The sequence below is a fragment of the Xiphias gladius genome, chromosome 16 (genome assembly GCF_016859285.1).
Source record: "Xiphias gladius isolate SHS-SW01 ecotype Sanya breed wild chromosome 16, ASM1685928v1, whole genome shotgun sequence".
Classification (NCBI taxonomy): domain Eukaryota; kingdom Metazoa; phylum Chordata; class Actinopteri; order Istiophoriformes; family Xiphiidae; genus Xiphias; species Xiphias gladius.
In genome coordinates this window covers 17,784,847-17,800,557 of record NC_053415.1, presented here as the reverse complement: position 1 = coordinate 17,800,557, position 15,711 = coordinate 17,784,847, and the positions used below count along the sequence as shown (strand labels likewise).

Here is a 15,711-nt window from a genome sequence, read left to right as displayed (position 1 = left end):
AGCAACACAACTGATTTGAGCTCAAAGCTGAGCTATAATGGATTATATTCTTAGTACTATAACATTTATTGGATTCAGTCTGAGGACCTTCTCTTTGTATGTATCCTGACCCCTCAGTGTAAACTCACTCTGAACAGTGTCAGAAATTGTCAACATCCAAATTCTTTGATCTAATGTGCCCTCGGTGTACAAAACCTTCAAAAAAACATTGTGTATAAAATGGAGACATCAGTGAAAGGCAGTGGATGTTTTGTTGAAAGTAGTATTATTTTGTCACGGGTAATGTATTAACCACTGAGTTTGGGCAAGAGCAGCAGGAAATCCTGCTACAAATAAACACAAAATCACAGCATATATCCCTCTTTCAGAACTGTTGCTGAAAGCTGGGGAACTTCTTTGCTGTTAACGTCAAGGTGTTCAGGCCTCAGTAGAGGTGACCTTTAAGGATGGCACCTGAATACGGGAAATTAATTCCCCCTGAGCAACACTGGCCACAAACCTCAGTCCATCCCTCAGCTCTTCAGGTCCTTGTCTCTTACTACAGTTTTTGCTCAAATCCAATGAGCTCGATGTTTTCTAAAAAATGTCCTTACTCCTTACTGTTTTTCATAATTGCCTAAGCACATTTTCGGTAACACAGTTCACAAAACGCAAAAACGCAATCACCACATAATTTAATACTGAGAATTATCACTGACTGAGAATTGTCACTCACTCAGAACATTTAAGTTGTTGGTTGAAAGTATATAAATTCATCAAGTTCATTGCTGCCACCAAAGTAACATGCCCCATTATCACTGTCCAAGTCGACAAAGTCAAATGTCTAAGGAACTGTTACGATGAGAGAACATTAAAATTGTGTTTCTTTACGTTATGTCTCATTGAAACTTACATACTGGAAACCCATAATAAAGGCAAATATCCTCTACAGCAAACTGAATAAACTCGTGTCAAGCAAATATCAGTTTTAACTGTCTATTAAAGGTTTCTCACTGTCATCGTCACCTCTCTGGTATGTCCCCCATCCAGTGTAAATACATTTTACTGTATGTCATACTACTGTAAAAAAAAAAGAAAAAAAAAGAAAAAACAAAAAATGTCTCAAGACAACAAATTCATATATGTACATACAGAAATATTTACAAATGAAAAACCTCCATCCCCTATACTCTATCACCTAAGTGGCTTACTACACACTCTTGTCTATTTTGTCACAGTTTTTCGTCTGACATTTGCTTTTACAATACAAAACAAATCTTTTAGCACAGTGCAACTTTCCCTTACATGTCACTGCTGTGATGTTTGCAACACAACATAGGCTCTGTCAACTCTGTATCAGTGACTGTGGTGGCCTACCTACAACAAGACAGAGTCAGAACCTACTATATAGCTGGTCCGCCCTTTATCCGTTTGCTTCTCTCCTACTCTCTGTGCTCACATGTGCAGCATTGTAACACAGCTGAATTCCCAATTAAGCTGTTCTCATTTACATGTTTTTCTGTTTCTGTAAGTATGAAAATACTGACTGAAACGTGGTCAATTGAGACTGCATGGAAACTCCAACACTCGGCAGGCCGACAAATTGAATAACCTTATCACTGACTCACTCAGTCCAGACCTTCCTGTTTATAGGGCTAGCTGCACTGTTGGGGTCCAGCCAAAAAATTTATGTTTAAGCCCCTGTGGTGTGAAAGTGTATATCAAATATTTGCTGAGGGGTTGCACCTGTAAATTACATTTGACAACATGTGATAGGTAATTGTATCCTGTGTACCTATTCTGCAAACCCAGCAAATAAAAACATGTCACACAACTCTTCTCCAGTACACCATGCTTTATTCACCAAATGTTTTCGGCTATCTCGCCTTCATCAGTTGGTGTCCTTTTTCTTTATGTTATGTCTTAAATAACAAGGAAATATAGATCACCTTAGCATACCGTTATCTTTTTAGAATACTTTACTCTGAGTGAATACAGAGGTTTACAAGTTTTACCTACAGTAATCGGTGAGATCCAGCATTACGGTATCAATAACAATATCAATCAATATTCTATCAATATTTTTTAAAAAGTATAAAAATCTTTTTTTCTGCATATTCTTCTTCCTTGTCAAAACCTGACCCTACATTACCCACAATGCAACTTAACCATCGACAGTTTGGTCGGACATTCAGGTGTGTCATGCTAGTGGCGGCTAACGTAGATCCAAGCTGCTATCCTCATGCTGAGATGAGGAGCGGGCTACGGAGATCTAATGGACTCACTTCTTTCTGACTCTACACCCTGAGACTTGTAGTCTTCAGCCCCAATTGACCAGATTTAACACAGCTCCCTCTGGAGCCACAAAAAGTTTCATGCGACAGTTTTCACATATGCAGCAGTCCTCCCCAACACCTGCAAACAGACTTTGATATGTAAAATCAGTTGAATCCCCCATTAAAACCATAAACTCCATGGACATGAAATGTAAAGCACTTCATTAAAAGTATAAAAATACAAAACCTGATAAATTACAGTCATAGCAATATGAATACAGATTATCTCAATTTATTGTGGAACTTGCCACGCTTGTATCCAAAATATTTCATGAATAATACGTAAATAGTAATTATCACATAATTAAAATCAACTGTATCATATAATACATAAGATGGACAAAACTCTACCATTCTCTCAATGTGAATGTCCTTGCCCTCTCATATGTTTTGCCTTATAGATCAGTCACTATGCAAAATGCGAAGGACAAATCAGTGTATGTGGCACATACAGAACCACACAAGCAGGGTGCAGATGTCTCATTGGTAGAGGAGGAAGTCTTTAATACTGTGTGGAAGGAAAAGGCTGGACGCTCTGTGCAGACGATTCCTTCCCAGACTTCGGCGAATACAGAACCGACACAGCTGAGACAGAGAGCAGGGACCTGGCCAGAGCAGACACGGCAAAGTTGTTATAACTTCAAGAAAATTAATAAATCAGTGTTGGGTTGTTTCTGTAACATGGATGTGAGTGCCTTAATACTCAACAACACACCTCTTTTCTGCAGTGCAGTTCTCACTGTGCTGTTTGGCGTTGACAGGTCCAAAGGAGTTTTCCCCTCCGTGTTCCTACAACACCCATCAGCCCCGAAGTCCAGCAGAAAGTCCACAACGTTTGCTCCTCCGGCTCGGACTGCAGCATGTAAAGGACTGTCCTGCCCGCACCCTATTCGTACATCTGCTCCTACAAGTGCACGCAAGCAGAAACAGCTTATCACCTGACTATAAGAAGCACACCAGAGAAGCCAAAGTATGTGATCAAGACCATAAACACCCAACCATGCCCCCACAGGCTCCATCAGTCTGTGAATGAAAATATGAAGAAACCATACTGAGGGTCACTCATGGAAATAATGTAAAGACAGCAACTTACAGCAGAGCTATAAATAATAGTAGATGATTTGTAGCCACAAACACTTCACTTGCTGTTCTGAACTGTGAAAGTCTGCTTTCTTGTTTCCATGGAAAGGGAAAGTGGGGGGTAGACTGTGTACAGCTAAAAATCAGGCAGGGAGCGGCAGAAAAAAGAAGCTGCAATTAAATATTTTAGGGCTGCAATTTTCAACAATTTGCAATTAATCTGATGGTTACTTTATCAATTAACTGATTAATAGTTTTCCCTGTTATAATTTCCCACAGCACAGAATTACGTTTTCGAGTATCTTGTTTCGTCAGTCCCACAGTCCAAAACCCAAAGTCATTTGGCTTACTGTCGCATAAGACAAAAAAAAAGAAAAAAGCATCGAATCTGCACGTCTGAGAAGCTGAAGCCAGCAAAGGGTGGTATTTTTGCTTAAAAAAAGACAAAAAATGAATAATTGATCAAAATAGTTGCAGATTCATTTTCTTTTGATCGAACAATCAATTAGTTGACTAATAATGAGAGCTCGAACTTCTTTTATTAACAAGATTCATGAAGTTAGAGGTTGCAGAATTAAAAAAAAAAAAATTGTAATTGTCAGTTTTCCTACTAAGGATTATGCAACTTGTACACTGTATACAACACAGTTTATGCCCACACACTGTATGGGAGTGAATGGTCTGCCAGGGGCACATGTATATTATTGTTGTCTGCTTTTCTCATTATCTGATAGGGATGTTACAGCTTGCAAAGGACCTATTATCCCTCAAAACCTCAGTGTATTGATTTGATCTTCTTCATTATATGGAATATGCAATGCACCAAGAAATGGAGGGAGCTGAAAACATACAGTGTAGCAGGGGAAGGATAATGTGTTTCCTTTAAGACAACATTCAACATGACCCCTTTTAGAACTGCTTTTAAAGTTTGATTTAATGTCCTATACTACCCTGCACCTTCAGAGTATTTTTAGTTCACATGGATATTTTATTTGACTTGTTGTGTAAATTAAGAGTATTTTGAAAGCGCTCTATAATTAAAATGTATTATTATTATTCCAAATTAGTGAATCAAACCAAAGTTAACACCTAAAAATTGTGAGGCTCGGATGTTCAAGTTTCTCACTCCAGACATTTATCTGTTAAAGGAATAAACAGTTTTTTGTGACTTATGATTGTTCCTGATTTTTCTTTTACGCCGCAGATGTTACAGATTACATTACCTGAGTGTAGCAGCACCTCTACACAGGCGGCGGCCCGGGCCATGCAGGCAGAATACAGCGGTGTCCCCACCACTGGCAGCTCCATGTCAATATGAGCTCCATGGGACAGCAGCAGCTTCAGACACTCTCTGTGATCTGAGTGAAAAAAAAAACAAAGCCGCATCAAAATCTGCGCTGACAGCTCATGCCTTTACACCCATACATACAGTATTTGCACGCAATACACACCCTTCTTGGCGGCCTCGTGGATGGGTGAGGCCAGCTGGTAGGTGGTGTTGATGGAGGCACTGTGCTGCAAGATGAGCCTGACACAAGCAGCACTCCCGCTGCTGCAAGAGTTGAAGAGAGGTGTGGCGCCATCTGTGGATACTGCCTCCACCTATGGAGGGATATGTGAAGAAACAGTATGATACTACTGCTAAAAGAGCTGCACTTAACTCACTTATTTATCAGGATTAACATATAGACACATACAAAAACACATGACATCAATGCACAGTTTTGTTTTGTGTGTTCGTATGGTTTTATTATTCCACATACTTTTCTGCCTTGTCAAAAAATGATGCGTACATTATCCACAATGTAACTTGACTGCCAACAGTTCAATCAGATATTTGAGTGTGTCATGCTACGATGGGCTACAGGGGAGTTGTAAACTCAACTCTCTTTAACTAACCCCCGGATTTTCCCACTTTCAAACTTGCAGTCTTCCACCGCAGTTTATCATCTTGTGCACAGCTCTATCTGGAACCATAGTTTTTCCCATATATGCAGTAGTGCTCCCCAAGTCGTGCAAACACTTTGATGTGTAAAATCAGCGGAGTTCACCTTTAAATCACTAAAATTAGTTCTAGTATGGCAACTGCACATTTGACCAAGTTGTCCCAGTTTAAAGGACAGTTTCACAATTTCTTAAGTCTGTTACAGGTTAAGGGTCCAGTCTTTTTGGAATAAAATTCCCTCTTTATGTTGTGCTCTTTGTGTTTCCTTGTTGAGCTGCAATGGAGGTGAGGTAACACAAAAAAGGAATTTAATCCTAAAAAGACTGTAATTTTGGAAGATAACTACTTGATTTGACTAACACGGGGCAGAAACCTCACTTCAGTTAGCTTCAGATAAACTTTGGTGTACACTTTTACACAGAACAAAGACTGTGGATTTTTTTCCGACATCGCTTGTATATCCTAAAACTGCATTTTAAAGATATACTTCAGTTCAAAGTTTGATAAAATGTCACAGCGATTGACTGAAAATAGACAGTGTTCTTACATTTGCACCATTCTCCAACAGGAACTTGGCGGAAGCATAGTGACCACCGAGACAAGCCTCATGGAGGGGAGAGACTCTGTCCATGGTGAGTGTGTCCACATGGAAGCCCTGCAGGGAAGATGAGAAGGTGATACTGTCAGGTCTTCATTTCATCGTACAACCACGTATGGGCTGTGTACTTGATGTACCGTAAATATCAAGACAGACCCATGTTAGGTTTACCTGAGCGATGAGGCTTCTCAGGTGGAGTAGTCTGCCCTGGTAGGCAGCTTCATGGAGAGGAGTTCTGTCTGACCAGGAGTCTGAGACACAAGGAAAATGATCAGGAAAGTCTCCATGTTCAGAAAACTCACATATAAGCCCAGCGGATCTTGCTCTCTGTTCATTGTAATGTTGATGCCCTAATTTGAATACATGTTTATCTTGTTTTTTAGGGCCGCGCCAACCCTAAACATGAACTTACTGAACAATGCACATTCAGGGTTTCATTGGCCACTGCAGAGCCAGACAACATTTGCACGCAAAGCTTTGAGGTCTCAACCAATCTGTAATTCTAAATACAAAAATGTAACTTTCGAAAAAACAAAAAAACTATGAAAGCACGGGTATATGTTGCTCAATGTAAAGATGTGCAAAGCCTAACCACCATTACTAGAAGGTTTGCACATTTGTTCGAGAAATAAAAAATCTAATCCAGTCATTTGACCCTTCATTTCTCTCAAGACACACAATACCTGAGCTGAATTGACCAAATAGAAAAAGAAATCACTTACCAGCCATCAGTGAGTTGCATGCCAGCCCCCCATAGATGTACAGGGGCCTCTGCCAAGGTTGTGAGCACAGGGAAACCTCTGTTTGAACAGCAGCCATGACGAAAATGAAACAACAGCAGAATCCTCCTGGACTGTCCAGAGCTCGAGCTCGCCCAGTCGGATACGCAATCCTGGAGCCGGCCTTCCTCCCCGTCTTATCTGGGTCCTTGGCCACCTCCTCCCACACATTACCACTTCCCGCCCACCCTCATCCCAGTCCATGCATATAGTCTACAGTATGTGCATAACAATGGTTGTGGGAATGGGCCTGTACTGATACACCTTGAATAAAGCACTTTGAAATGTGTATGCATACAGCTACAAGCAGAGGGACGAGCAAAGGCCTCGACAAGTTTCACATATTTGGGAGATACAAGAGCAGTGTACTGTATTTCATCTTGCCAAATATGTCAAGTGTGATTGTGCACTATCTTCTGTTTATGACAGCATATTTTCAGGTAAAGGCACAGCATATGTTACTATCAGAAGTTATGTGATTGAAATATTCTGTCAAAATATGTTCTGTAACGCAGGATGTAAAGTAATGATGAACTTACAATAAAAAAACTAAAACACATCTACGTCTTCCGTAATGTATTATGATGAGATTCAAAAACGGTTCCACATGTAGGCACACATCTGCTGATCCTGTTTAGGCATTACATATTTAATACATGACAAAATTCTATATTTTCAGTTTCAGCTCTGTCTACACGAAGTCATATAACAAGTCTTTTTTTAGAGGGATGAAATAATGTTCAACATCCAATCACGACGCTATCCAAACCCTAATTGTTAGCCTTGAATAGCCATGCCATCCCGTCTCTATCACCTCCTGTTTCACAGCTACTTTTGTGTTTTGTCTGCCACTCTTCATTCCTGAGAGCCATTGCTTTTGTAAAACTAATTCTAAGAAAGTGGTCCTCCAACGTCTTTCTGAGTGTACTGTTTCATGTAATAGTCTCTAGAAGATAAAAATGCAAGTCCTCAGGTAACACCTCGGGGATGCCCCCCCATATGCCTGCAGACAATCTAAATAAAATGAAATGTGAAAATGGATGAAACCTTGAAGGTACACTTTATTTTCCGGAGCAGACTGCCTGGGAGTCACACGATCATCTTAAAAAAAGTCATACACAGTAAATATGTAACATCTTAGAGAAGAAAAATAAAGTTATTAAATAAAGGAGGGAATTTTGTGGTATCAAAATTACAAAATCAAAATTGGAAATATGTTATTGCAGTTTTGTGCATCAGTAAGTGTACAATAAACCACCCCTTTTACTCCCTCTAGTTAGCGCTATCTATACTGTGTATACCAAATCAAAAAAGTGCTTATTAAAGTCTCAAGGACTACCACAGATTTCCATTTTAAATCAATAAATATAAAAATAAAAACACTCCTTCCAAGTGTCAGATAAAATGCTTTCACACAAGGTCCCTTTGATAAGTAAATGTAAACAATGTTTGGGGTTACCATGAGCACATTCAGCATTCAGTAGCCATGTTTGAAATGTCCGTCTGCACAATAAGGGTGACATATGTATGACATCATATAAGCAGCTAGAAGTGAGGCGGAGGTATTGAGCGATCACTATGATGACGTTCTGCTGCTCGCTTCGTGGCACTTTTGGAATGGGCTTCGTTTTTACTGCTTGTTTCCTGCAACCACAGTCCGTGAGGGCCTGTGGTGTCCACAGCGACGTCCATGACCCGATCTGGCACCAACCACTGCAGGAGCAGCAGGAAGAGGAAGTCTAAAACAGCCACAAATGCAAAGATGGAGCCGGCGATGGGGCCACAGTGAGCCCTCAGCCTCCGTAACCGTCTGTCCAGAGGAAGCACCTCCTCTTCGGCCACTCTGTCATACACCTGAGAGGGAAAATGCAATGATGAGAGTCGACAAACAATTCACCATCTACCATTCAGTCGTGTAGCCTCAGCTGTGTGAACCATCAGTACATTTACATGCACACAAGACAAAGGGCTACTCAGAGAAACCTGGTTATGCTGGAAATCAGAAAACATGTTTACATGCACTATGGTAACCAGGTTACTGTATCTGTGTCCACATTCATCATGCCAATAATCAGACTTCTTACTTTGAAAGCAGGGCTTTCTTCTTATTTTAACATTATTAGTGATACAAAACACTTATTTATTTTGTTCTGTAGTAAGAACATAGTTTTTTTTTAAAGTGCAAAGGTGCGTCAATGTTATAAATAGACTTATTTAAACTTTCAGTTTCAGTTTCAGTTAGCTTCAGCTACAGTCAAAATCAATTAAATGATTTCCAATACAAGAATGCATATTTCCGTGTAATGATATTTCATTTAACCCCACCGCTCTGCTGTCACAGCAATACTTTCCCTGTTTGAGGTCTACTGTCATACACACTCACACGTTTAGAATTAGAATCCTGGTCACATGTAAACATGGCCAAGAAATTGTCTTTCTCCGTGAAAAATCAAAGGAATCAGGTTTCTGTAATTCCCTACAGATTACAGTTATATTATTGTTTTTTTTCCTATACCTGACATTTCAGAAATAAGACCGTAAGAGGCTATAATCAATATTTTTATAACAATGATATATGTAATGACAAAGGTTTTGCTTGTAGTGATGAACCTACAGAGAGTCATCACCTGAATCTGCAGCCTTGCTCGGCTTTATGGAACCTTATAGTGAGTTCAGCTCATTGTTTATCTGTCTGGCCTATCTGTCGTATTTCAGTGAAAAAAGCTTTAAAAACCCACTGTACACTACCCTCTCAGCACCAAACAGCAGAAAGATGTAGTTAGTAACGAGCCGGTGAGCAAAGTGGAGCATTTAAGGTTGCTCCATAACTGCTGGATCTGTAACTAAGAAACTGAATGCTAACAAGTTGGTCATATTAACTTCATACATGACGATATGTCAATGGTGTGTTGCCACTGCCCCCAAGTGGCCAAAAACCTACTGAACCTACTTTTTCAGTCCTCTCAGCAACGTTTCTCCAAGTGTAAAGGTTCCGCACACGTGCATGGATGGAGGCTGGGGAGGGAAAAGAGCCTGACCGCTGCTGGGTGATGACTGTTTCAAGACCAGCACACAAAGACCGCACAGTGGGCTCACACAGGGTAATCAAATCCTCAGGTAACACCTCTGGGATGCCCCCGACACGAGTGCTAACCACCTTAGAAATAAAAAAAATAAAAAAAACCGGATGAACACATTGTAGACATACATACACACATAAGTATAAGTCACCCTCAGTGTGAGAGTATAACAACAACATCTGTTGTAGCACTACTTAAAAGATTTTAAGGTGCTTTTCATGGTCTTAGTATCAGGATGAAAAGCATAATTTCGTCAAACTATTCTGGGTAAAAGTAGAATATTTGGTCTTATTCTCATCATTGTGGTTATTCTGAATATAGGGGTCAAGCTACATTTGCACTTACCACCCTCCGTTGGTGGAGTCTGGCAAAGCAAATATACAGGGGCAAGCAGCACAAGCATCCTAAAGCTTCCCAGATGAACTCCACTTTAGCGTAACGCTTGTCTCCAAAAGTAAACATAGGAATTTGTGACTTGGATAAGCTTTTGTAGCCAACTGCATAAGGATCTATTGCTTGGCTAATACTCAGCAGACATGCCTCCTTGTTATCCCAAACACTAAAACAAATTCCTCAAGAAATGAAGACCTTTCCCACCTGCCTACCCCCTATCTTTGGAATAAACTTCCAGCTGCTGTGGAGGAAGGTTCTCATAATTTCTTATCACTTACTCTCTCTGTCCTGTAAGTGTGTGACTTTTAAACTTAAATGGGACTGACCACATTTACCACTAAAGGTCCTTCTAGACTTACATTACTCTTTTGTTGCTATTATGTTCATAACTGCTGATAGCATTGTTTTCTCTTCCTCTGAGATTCAACAGACCAAAGTTCCCCTGGCACACATGATTGTTGAGTTCCTGACTAGTCAGCTTCAGTCTGTCATTTAAAACTGTTATTGTTAATAAATCTCTGGCATCCAACTACAAGCACACATCCACAGGAAATCTGTGAGAAGGAAAAAGTTCATTAGCATTTTCAGCTGTCCTGCCACTTCTATTCAGTTAAATGGGTTTAAACAGAGCTGTTTTTGTAAAGCTAATGGGATAGGCAAATGTTTGTTTTGTTCCTGTTTTACAAATACATAGAAATGTATTTTTCTTTGTGTTGTGACATGAATTAAGCTGAATGTTTAGGACAGACCAAAAAACTGTTGCAACATCAAACCAGACCAAATTTTGAGAGAGTGAGATTTAGGAACAGAGTGAGAAAGACTGAGGCTTTATGTCTACTTTTGTGTTAAGGTAAGTTTCAGAAAGCAAAGTTAAACACAGGAAGTGCAGCTTTCACAATCATTACTTCATAAAGCTGTGTGATATATTGCTTCATGTAGCTTTCGAGTATAATCCTTCCTGTTGTCTGCCATCCACAACATACCATTTCCTGTCCTTAAACTATCATATGAATGGTACAAGACCTGCAGTCCACAGCTGGCTCCCTCTACAATGGCCATGCAGAACGCTTCAGTCAGCGATGTGTTGAGGAAGATGTGACCCTGCACCAAAACTCCACGAACATCTTTATGCTCCAAAGCTCCCAGCAGACGCACCCTGTAATGTTCCAATTGAAAGAAGTTGGGCACATGTAATACCACTTTCACACATAAATTCAATGTGTGGTTATTTGACAGAATGGTATGGGTAAAGTAGTGTCATTTTATAGTATTTCTCATCATCACTTGATCTCTTTATTAAATGTTTTTACAGAGACCATATCCTAAAAGAGGCTTACCTTCCTGAGTGGTAGCTTCCCATCAAATACTCCTAGGAAAAATGAGCAGTACCTGTCATGTAGTTGGTATTTCTCTCTCACTTCCTCCAACACAATTCTCTTCGGCCCCTCTCCACCAATTAGGAAATGCAGATCTGGATGTTTGAGGCAGAGCTCCGGGATTATTCCACCAAGAAGGTCAATTCCTTACCAGAAGAAGAGAAAGTGACAATTTGGTTTCACAATGAATGTAACACAACACTTATACTTCAACACTTTATATACTGATACTGGATTTGTGAGGCTGATATGCATGTTGATAAGTGAGTGTTTAAAAAATATGATCATTATATATCGGCCAATGTTAATTTTTTAGATAAACACATATTGTATATAAAAATTATTTGAAAAGAATCCCTTGAACTTGCTTTTTGAAGATATGGGCCGCATTTGTGGTATTTTCCAAGTGAAAAATAAACTTGTCAGTGCTCTCTTGTAGACAAACTAAGTAATGGCAACACTGTAAAAAAATGTATTATATTTTTGGAATTCTGTACTGCAATTCAATGTTATCCAATGGCGAACATATAGGCTGACACTGATATATCTGTGACAAGCTAAAACGGCCAAATATATTGGCTTATTCGATTTTCCAGCTGATCTTTTTGGACATCCAGATTAAAATGTAAATTTAGCACTGTAAATGAAGTGCGAATGACTCGTGCCAAATTGGGGCCTTGAACTTTGGTCCTCCAAAAAAAAGGGCAGAAATACTGAAGCATAGTTTATACAATGTTTAACTCTCTGTACCTTTGCGGTAGACCAGACGGCTGATGACAACAACAGTGATCCTGTTGTCTTGGCGCTGGGAGGGGTCAGGGGTGAAGTCTGTAGGGTCAACAGCATTGGGAATAACAGACACTATCTCTGGGTTGAGTGCTGCACGGAGCACTGTGTTCTCCTTACTGGTGTACGACACACACACAATGTGGTTGGTATCACACAATGACACAGTCAGAAGCTTGTTGGTCAGCACAGAGCTGACGTCAGCAAAGCCGAAGAGTGAGTGATCAGTGAACACCTGTAAATGATAATACTCTTTAGGTTTATATCATGTGTAGCACAGAGACGTGAGTAGATACTAAGATTGGAAAAAAAGTTTTGACCTGATTCATGATAAGTCACATACCGTGTTAAGGCCCATGGTCTTAGCATGGAACAGTGCATCATGGGCCATGGCGGAGAACGAGCTGTGTGCATGCACTATAGTGATGCGTTCCCTGACAAACACACAGCGCAGCAGGGGGAGACTGTGGAAGCAGGTGGTGGCTGTGGACTGGTTGTACATCACCTGCAGGGGGAGGTAGTAGACCTTCAGTCCATTGGTCAGGTACCTGACACCCTTCCTCCTGCCATAGGCATGGGTGATGATTACCACCTTATGTCCCTTTTCAATCAGACACTGGGAAAGCTGGTAAATGTGACTTTCTACCCCTCCCATATTCGGATAGAAGAAGTCAGACACCATGCAGATGTTGTGCTTCCTGTTGGAGGCCTTGACAGACTCTGCAGGAGCTCCAGAGACTCCCTGAGACAAAGGATTATTCACAGCTGCCACTCTTCTTTGTTGGCCCATTGTAGATTCCTTGTATGGCTGTACACTTCACCAATGCTGAAATAAATTGATTTATAAGTTAGTGCATCAACATAAATTAATTGATAACAACAGTATGTTAACAATCATTTAACAAGTAAAGTCAAGTGGTAGTTTCAAGTAAAAATACTTTACATGACTTGATTAATCTTTTAGTTTACTGACAGAAAATTCATTACAAATTATTTCGATAATTTTGACAGATAATTTTTACTTATAAATAAATGACACAAATGATTAATTGATTACCAAAATAGTTGGTGCTGTGCTTCCCGTCTATCAATTAATCAATCAATAGAGTATTCATTTCAGCATTATTTACATCCAACTGAATTTTACTTGAACAATCTGATAATTATATATTACCTATGTATAGTATATCACCAGGGTATGATACTTCCAATTGGGTCTCATGATATAAACATCCCCCATCACTAACCACTCAGCTGTCATACGATTAATGCCGCAACTAACGATTATTTTCATCATCGATTGCTGTAATTATTTTCTCGATTATTCTATTGATAATTTGGCCTATAAAAATGCTCATCACAAGCTCCTAGAGCCTGAGGTGACGTCAATAGACGTTTTTCCGACCAAAAGTCAAAACCCCCAAAATATTCAGTTTACAGTAATGTTAGACCAAGAAAAGCAGTAAATCCTCACATTTGAAAGCATTGGACTTGCAAATGTTTGGCATTTTTGCTTGAAACAAATACTTAAACGATTAATCAAATAGTTGCAGACTATTTTTCTTCCTACCAACTAATCCATTAATCTAATAATCGCTGCAGCTCTAGATATGATACTCTGGTATTTACCAACTCAGGTATTGCAGATTCCACCTGAAGTTTCTGAATTACCTCAAGCTCTCGTTTAGTGCATTATGAACCTTTTCTGTCTTATTTTTATGTTGCCCAGTATGAACACTTGTCATAGTATATCTGTGATAAGTCAGTAGGGCTTAGAGCTGCTTTCAAACTCGCACATGTCCCAGTGAACACCTCTCTGCTGTCAGTGTCTCAGCACCTGTTTTTATATAATATATTCTACTAGCAGCATCTCCCTGTTCAGCATTAGAAATGTTTTAAAGCGAATTGTCCCTTTAACCTGAATTTGCTTTCCAACTTTCTGTTACATTGCAAAGTGATTTTTGACCAAATTTTCTAAGCTAACCTACATTAACGTTTATATATCCCTCGTCTATTTCAATATACATTAGCATCAAGCTAACCCACTTCGTTCATATTTAACCACTTCATTGGCATTTAAAGCAAATAGTTTTCCTAGTCCAAAATTGCCTTACCGTGGACAAAATGTCAAACTTGCTCCAGCCTGTGAAAAAACACAGAAATATTTTCTAAATGTAGATTCATTTCTGCTCGCTAGCCTTGCGCTAGCCAGTTAGCCGCTCGTATCACTTCCTGCTGTTTCACTACGTCAAACGTAGTGATGACGTACCGTCGAGCCGTTGCTGCTATCTGCCGATATTTTAATAGGTGGGTTTCACACACAAAAAGCGCTGTTTTCTAAGTCTTCCACTAAAATAAACGGCTTTTGGCTAGAATTAAACTTCATTTATAGATACCCTGGGCATAAGATAGAAAGCCATCTAACTCTGGCCCCCACACTGAGGAAAGATTACTGCTTGACTATATATCATAATAAAATACACCCGAATAAAGACAAAGTCTAAAGCTAAACACAAACAGTAATGTGCAGGTATATACAGTGATGTGGCACAAAAATCTGGCCCCTGTATAAATAAATTACTGTTACATCTGTACAAATAACTGAATCAAAAGCATCTCTATTGGTTATTAGGATAATCACTACGTTGCGTTTATACTACATTTAAGAAAGTCTGCATAATCTGAAATCTCAGCGTATTTCAGCCTTTTTTTCTCAACACACTGGCATTTCTGTGTAAAGCTTAGACTATGAAGCTTTAGACAATTATAGAACATAATTTCCATCAGTTTATCATGCGTTCATTATACCCCTGGGCATAAGACCAAGTTTGAAAGCCATCTAACTGATCCTATTTCAAACATTAGTTGAGAAATACTGTAAATTCGAAACATCCTAAATGGTATTATATTGTATAACACTTATTATATATAATAAAGACAGATGACTTCATAGTGTTGCAAAGCTCTGCTTGAAATAACTTTTAGGAGCCACTTTATGAGCTCCCCCTGTTGACATCCTCATTAACCTGAGAAGATGCTGATGATGGACCTGCAGCCGACTCTCTGTGGCTGTTTCTCAAACTAAACGCAGTGCTGCTTCATTTATCAGCAAGCTAGCTATTATAATAGCTAACTCGCCATGTTGAATACCTGTACAGTGTAACTGTTCACCCTTTGCCGGTTCCTTTCTATTATCTTATCTTTGGTTCTATGATTTTCCTTTTTTAATAAAAAGACGCAATAGCTTCAAGTCCTCAGCATCCCAATTTTATCAACTACCACATCTGGAGACACAGCTGTTTTTGTCCACCTTGCTGCTGGGATGAGGGAGGCCCCTCAGAGGCTTTTATAATATTTTA

The 15,711-nt window shown here is 39.5% G+C and overlaps 2 protein-coding genes across 2 annotated transcripts; both read right to left on the bottom strand.

The window, feature by feature from the left end:
* Positions 1 to 2,795: 2,795 nt before the first annotated feature.
* asb11 (ankyrin repeat and SOCS box containing 11) lies at positions 2,796 to 6,757 on the bottom strand. Its single transcript, XM_040149382.1, has 7 exons — positions 6,661 to 6,757; positions 6,110 to 6,189; positions 5,888 to 5,995; positions 4,847 to 4,997; positions 4,619 to 4,753; positions 3,031 to 3,219; positions 2,796 to 2,920 (listed from the first exon to the last, which is right to left on the bottom strand). The coding sequence occupies exons 1-7, from the start codon at positions 6,755 to 6,757 to the stop codon at positions 2,796 to 2,798; spliced, it is 885 nt and encodes a 294-aa protein (XP_040005316.1).
* A 1,001-nt stretch (positions 6,758 to 7,758) lies between these two features.
* Positions 7,759 to 14,614, bottom strand: piga (phosphatidylinositol glycan anchor biosynthesis, class A). The gene is made up of 7 exons (XM_040149381.1): positions 14,467 to 14,614; positions 12,696 to 13,178; positions 12,317 to 12,587; positions 11,580 to 11,712; positions 11,214 to 11,346; positions 9,668 to 9,874; positions 7,759 to 8,571 (listed from the first exon to the last, which is right to left on the bottom strand). The coding sequence occupies exons 2-7, from the start codon at positions 13,140 to 13,142 to the stop codon at positions 8,263 to 8,265; spliced, it is 1,500 nt and encodes a 499-aa protein (XP_040005315.1). The 5' UTR covers positions 13,143 to 13,178; positions 14,467 to 14,614; the 3' UTR covers positions 7,759 to 8,262.
* Positions 14,615 to 15,711: the final 1,097 nt, after the last annotated feature.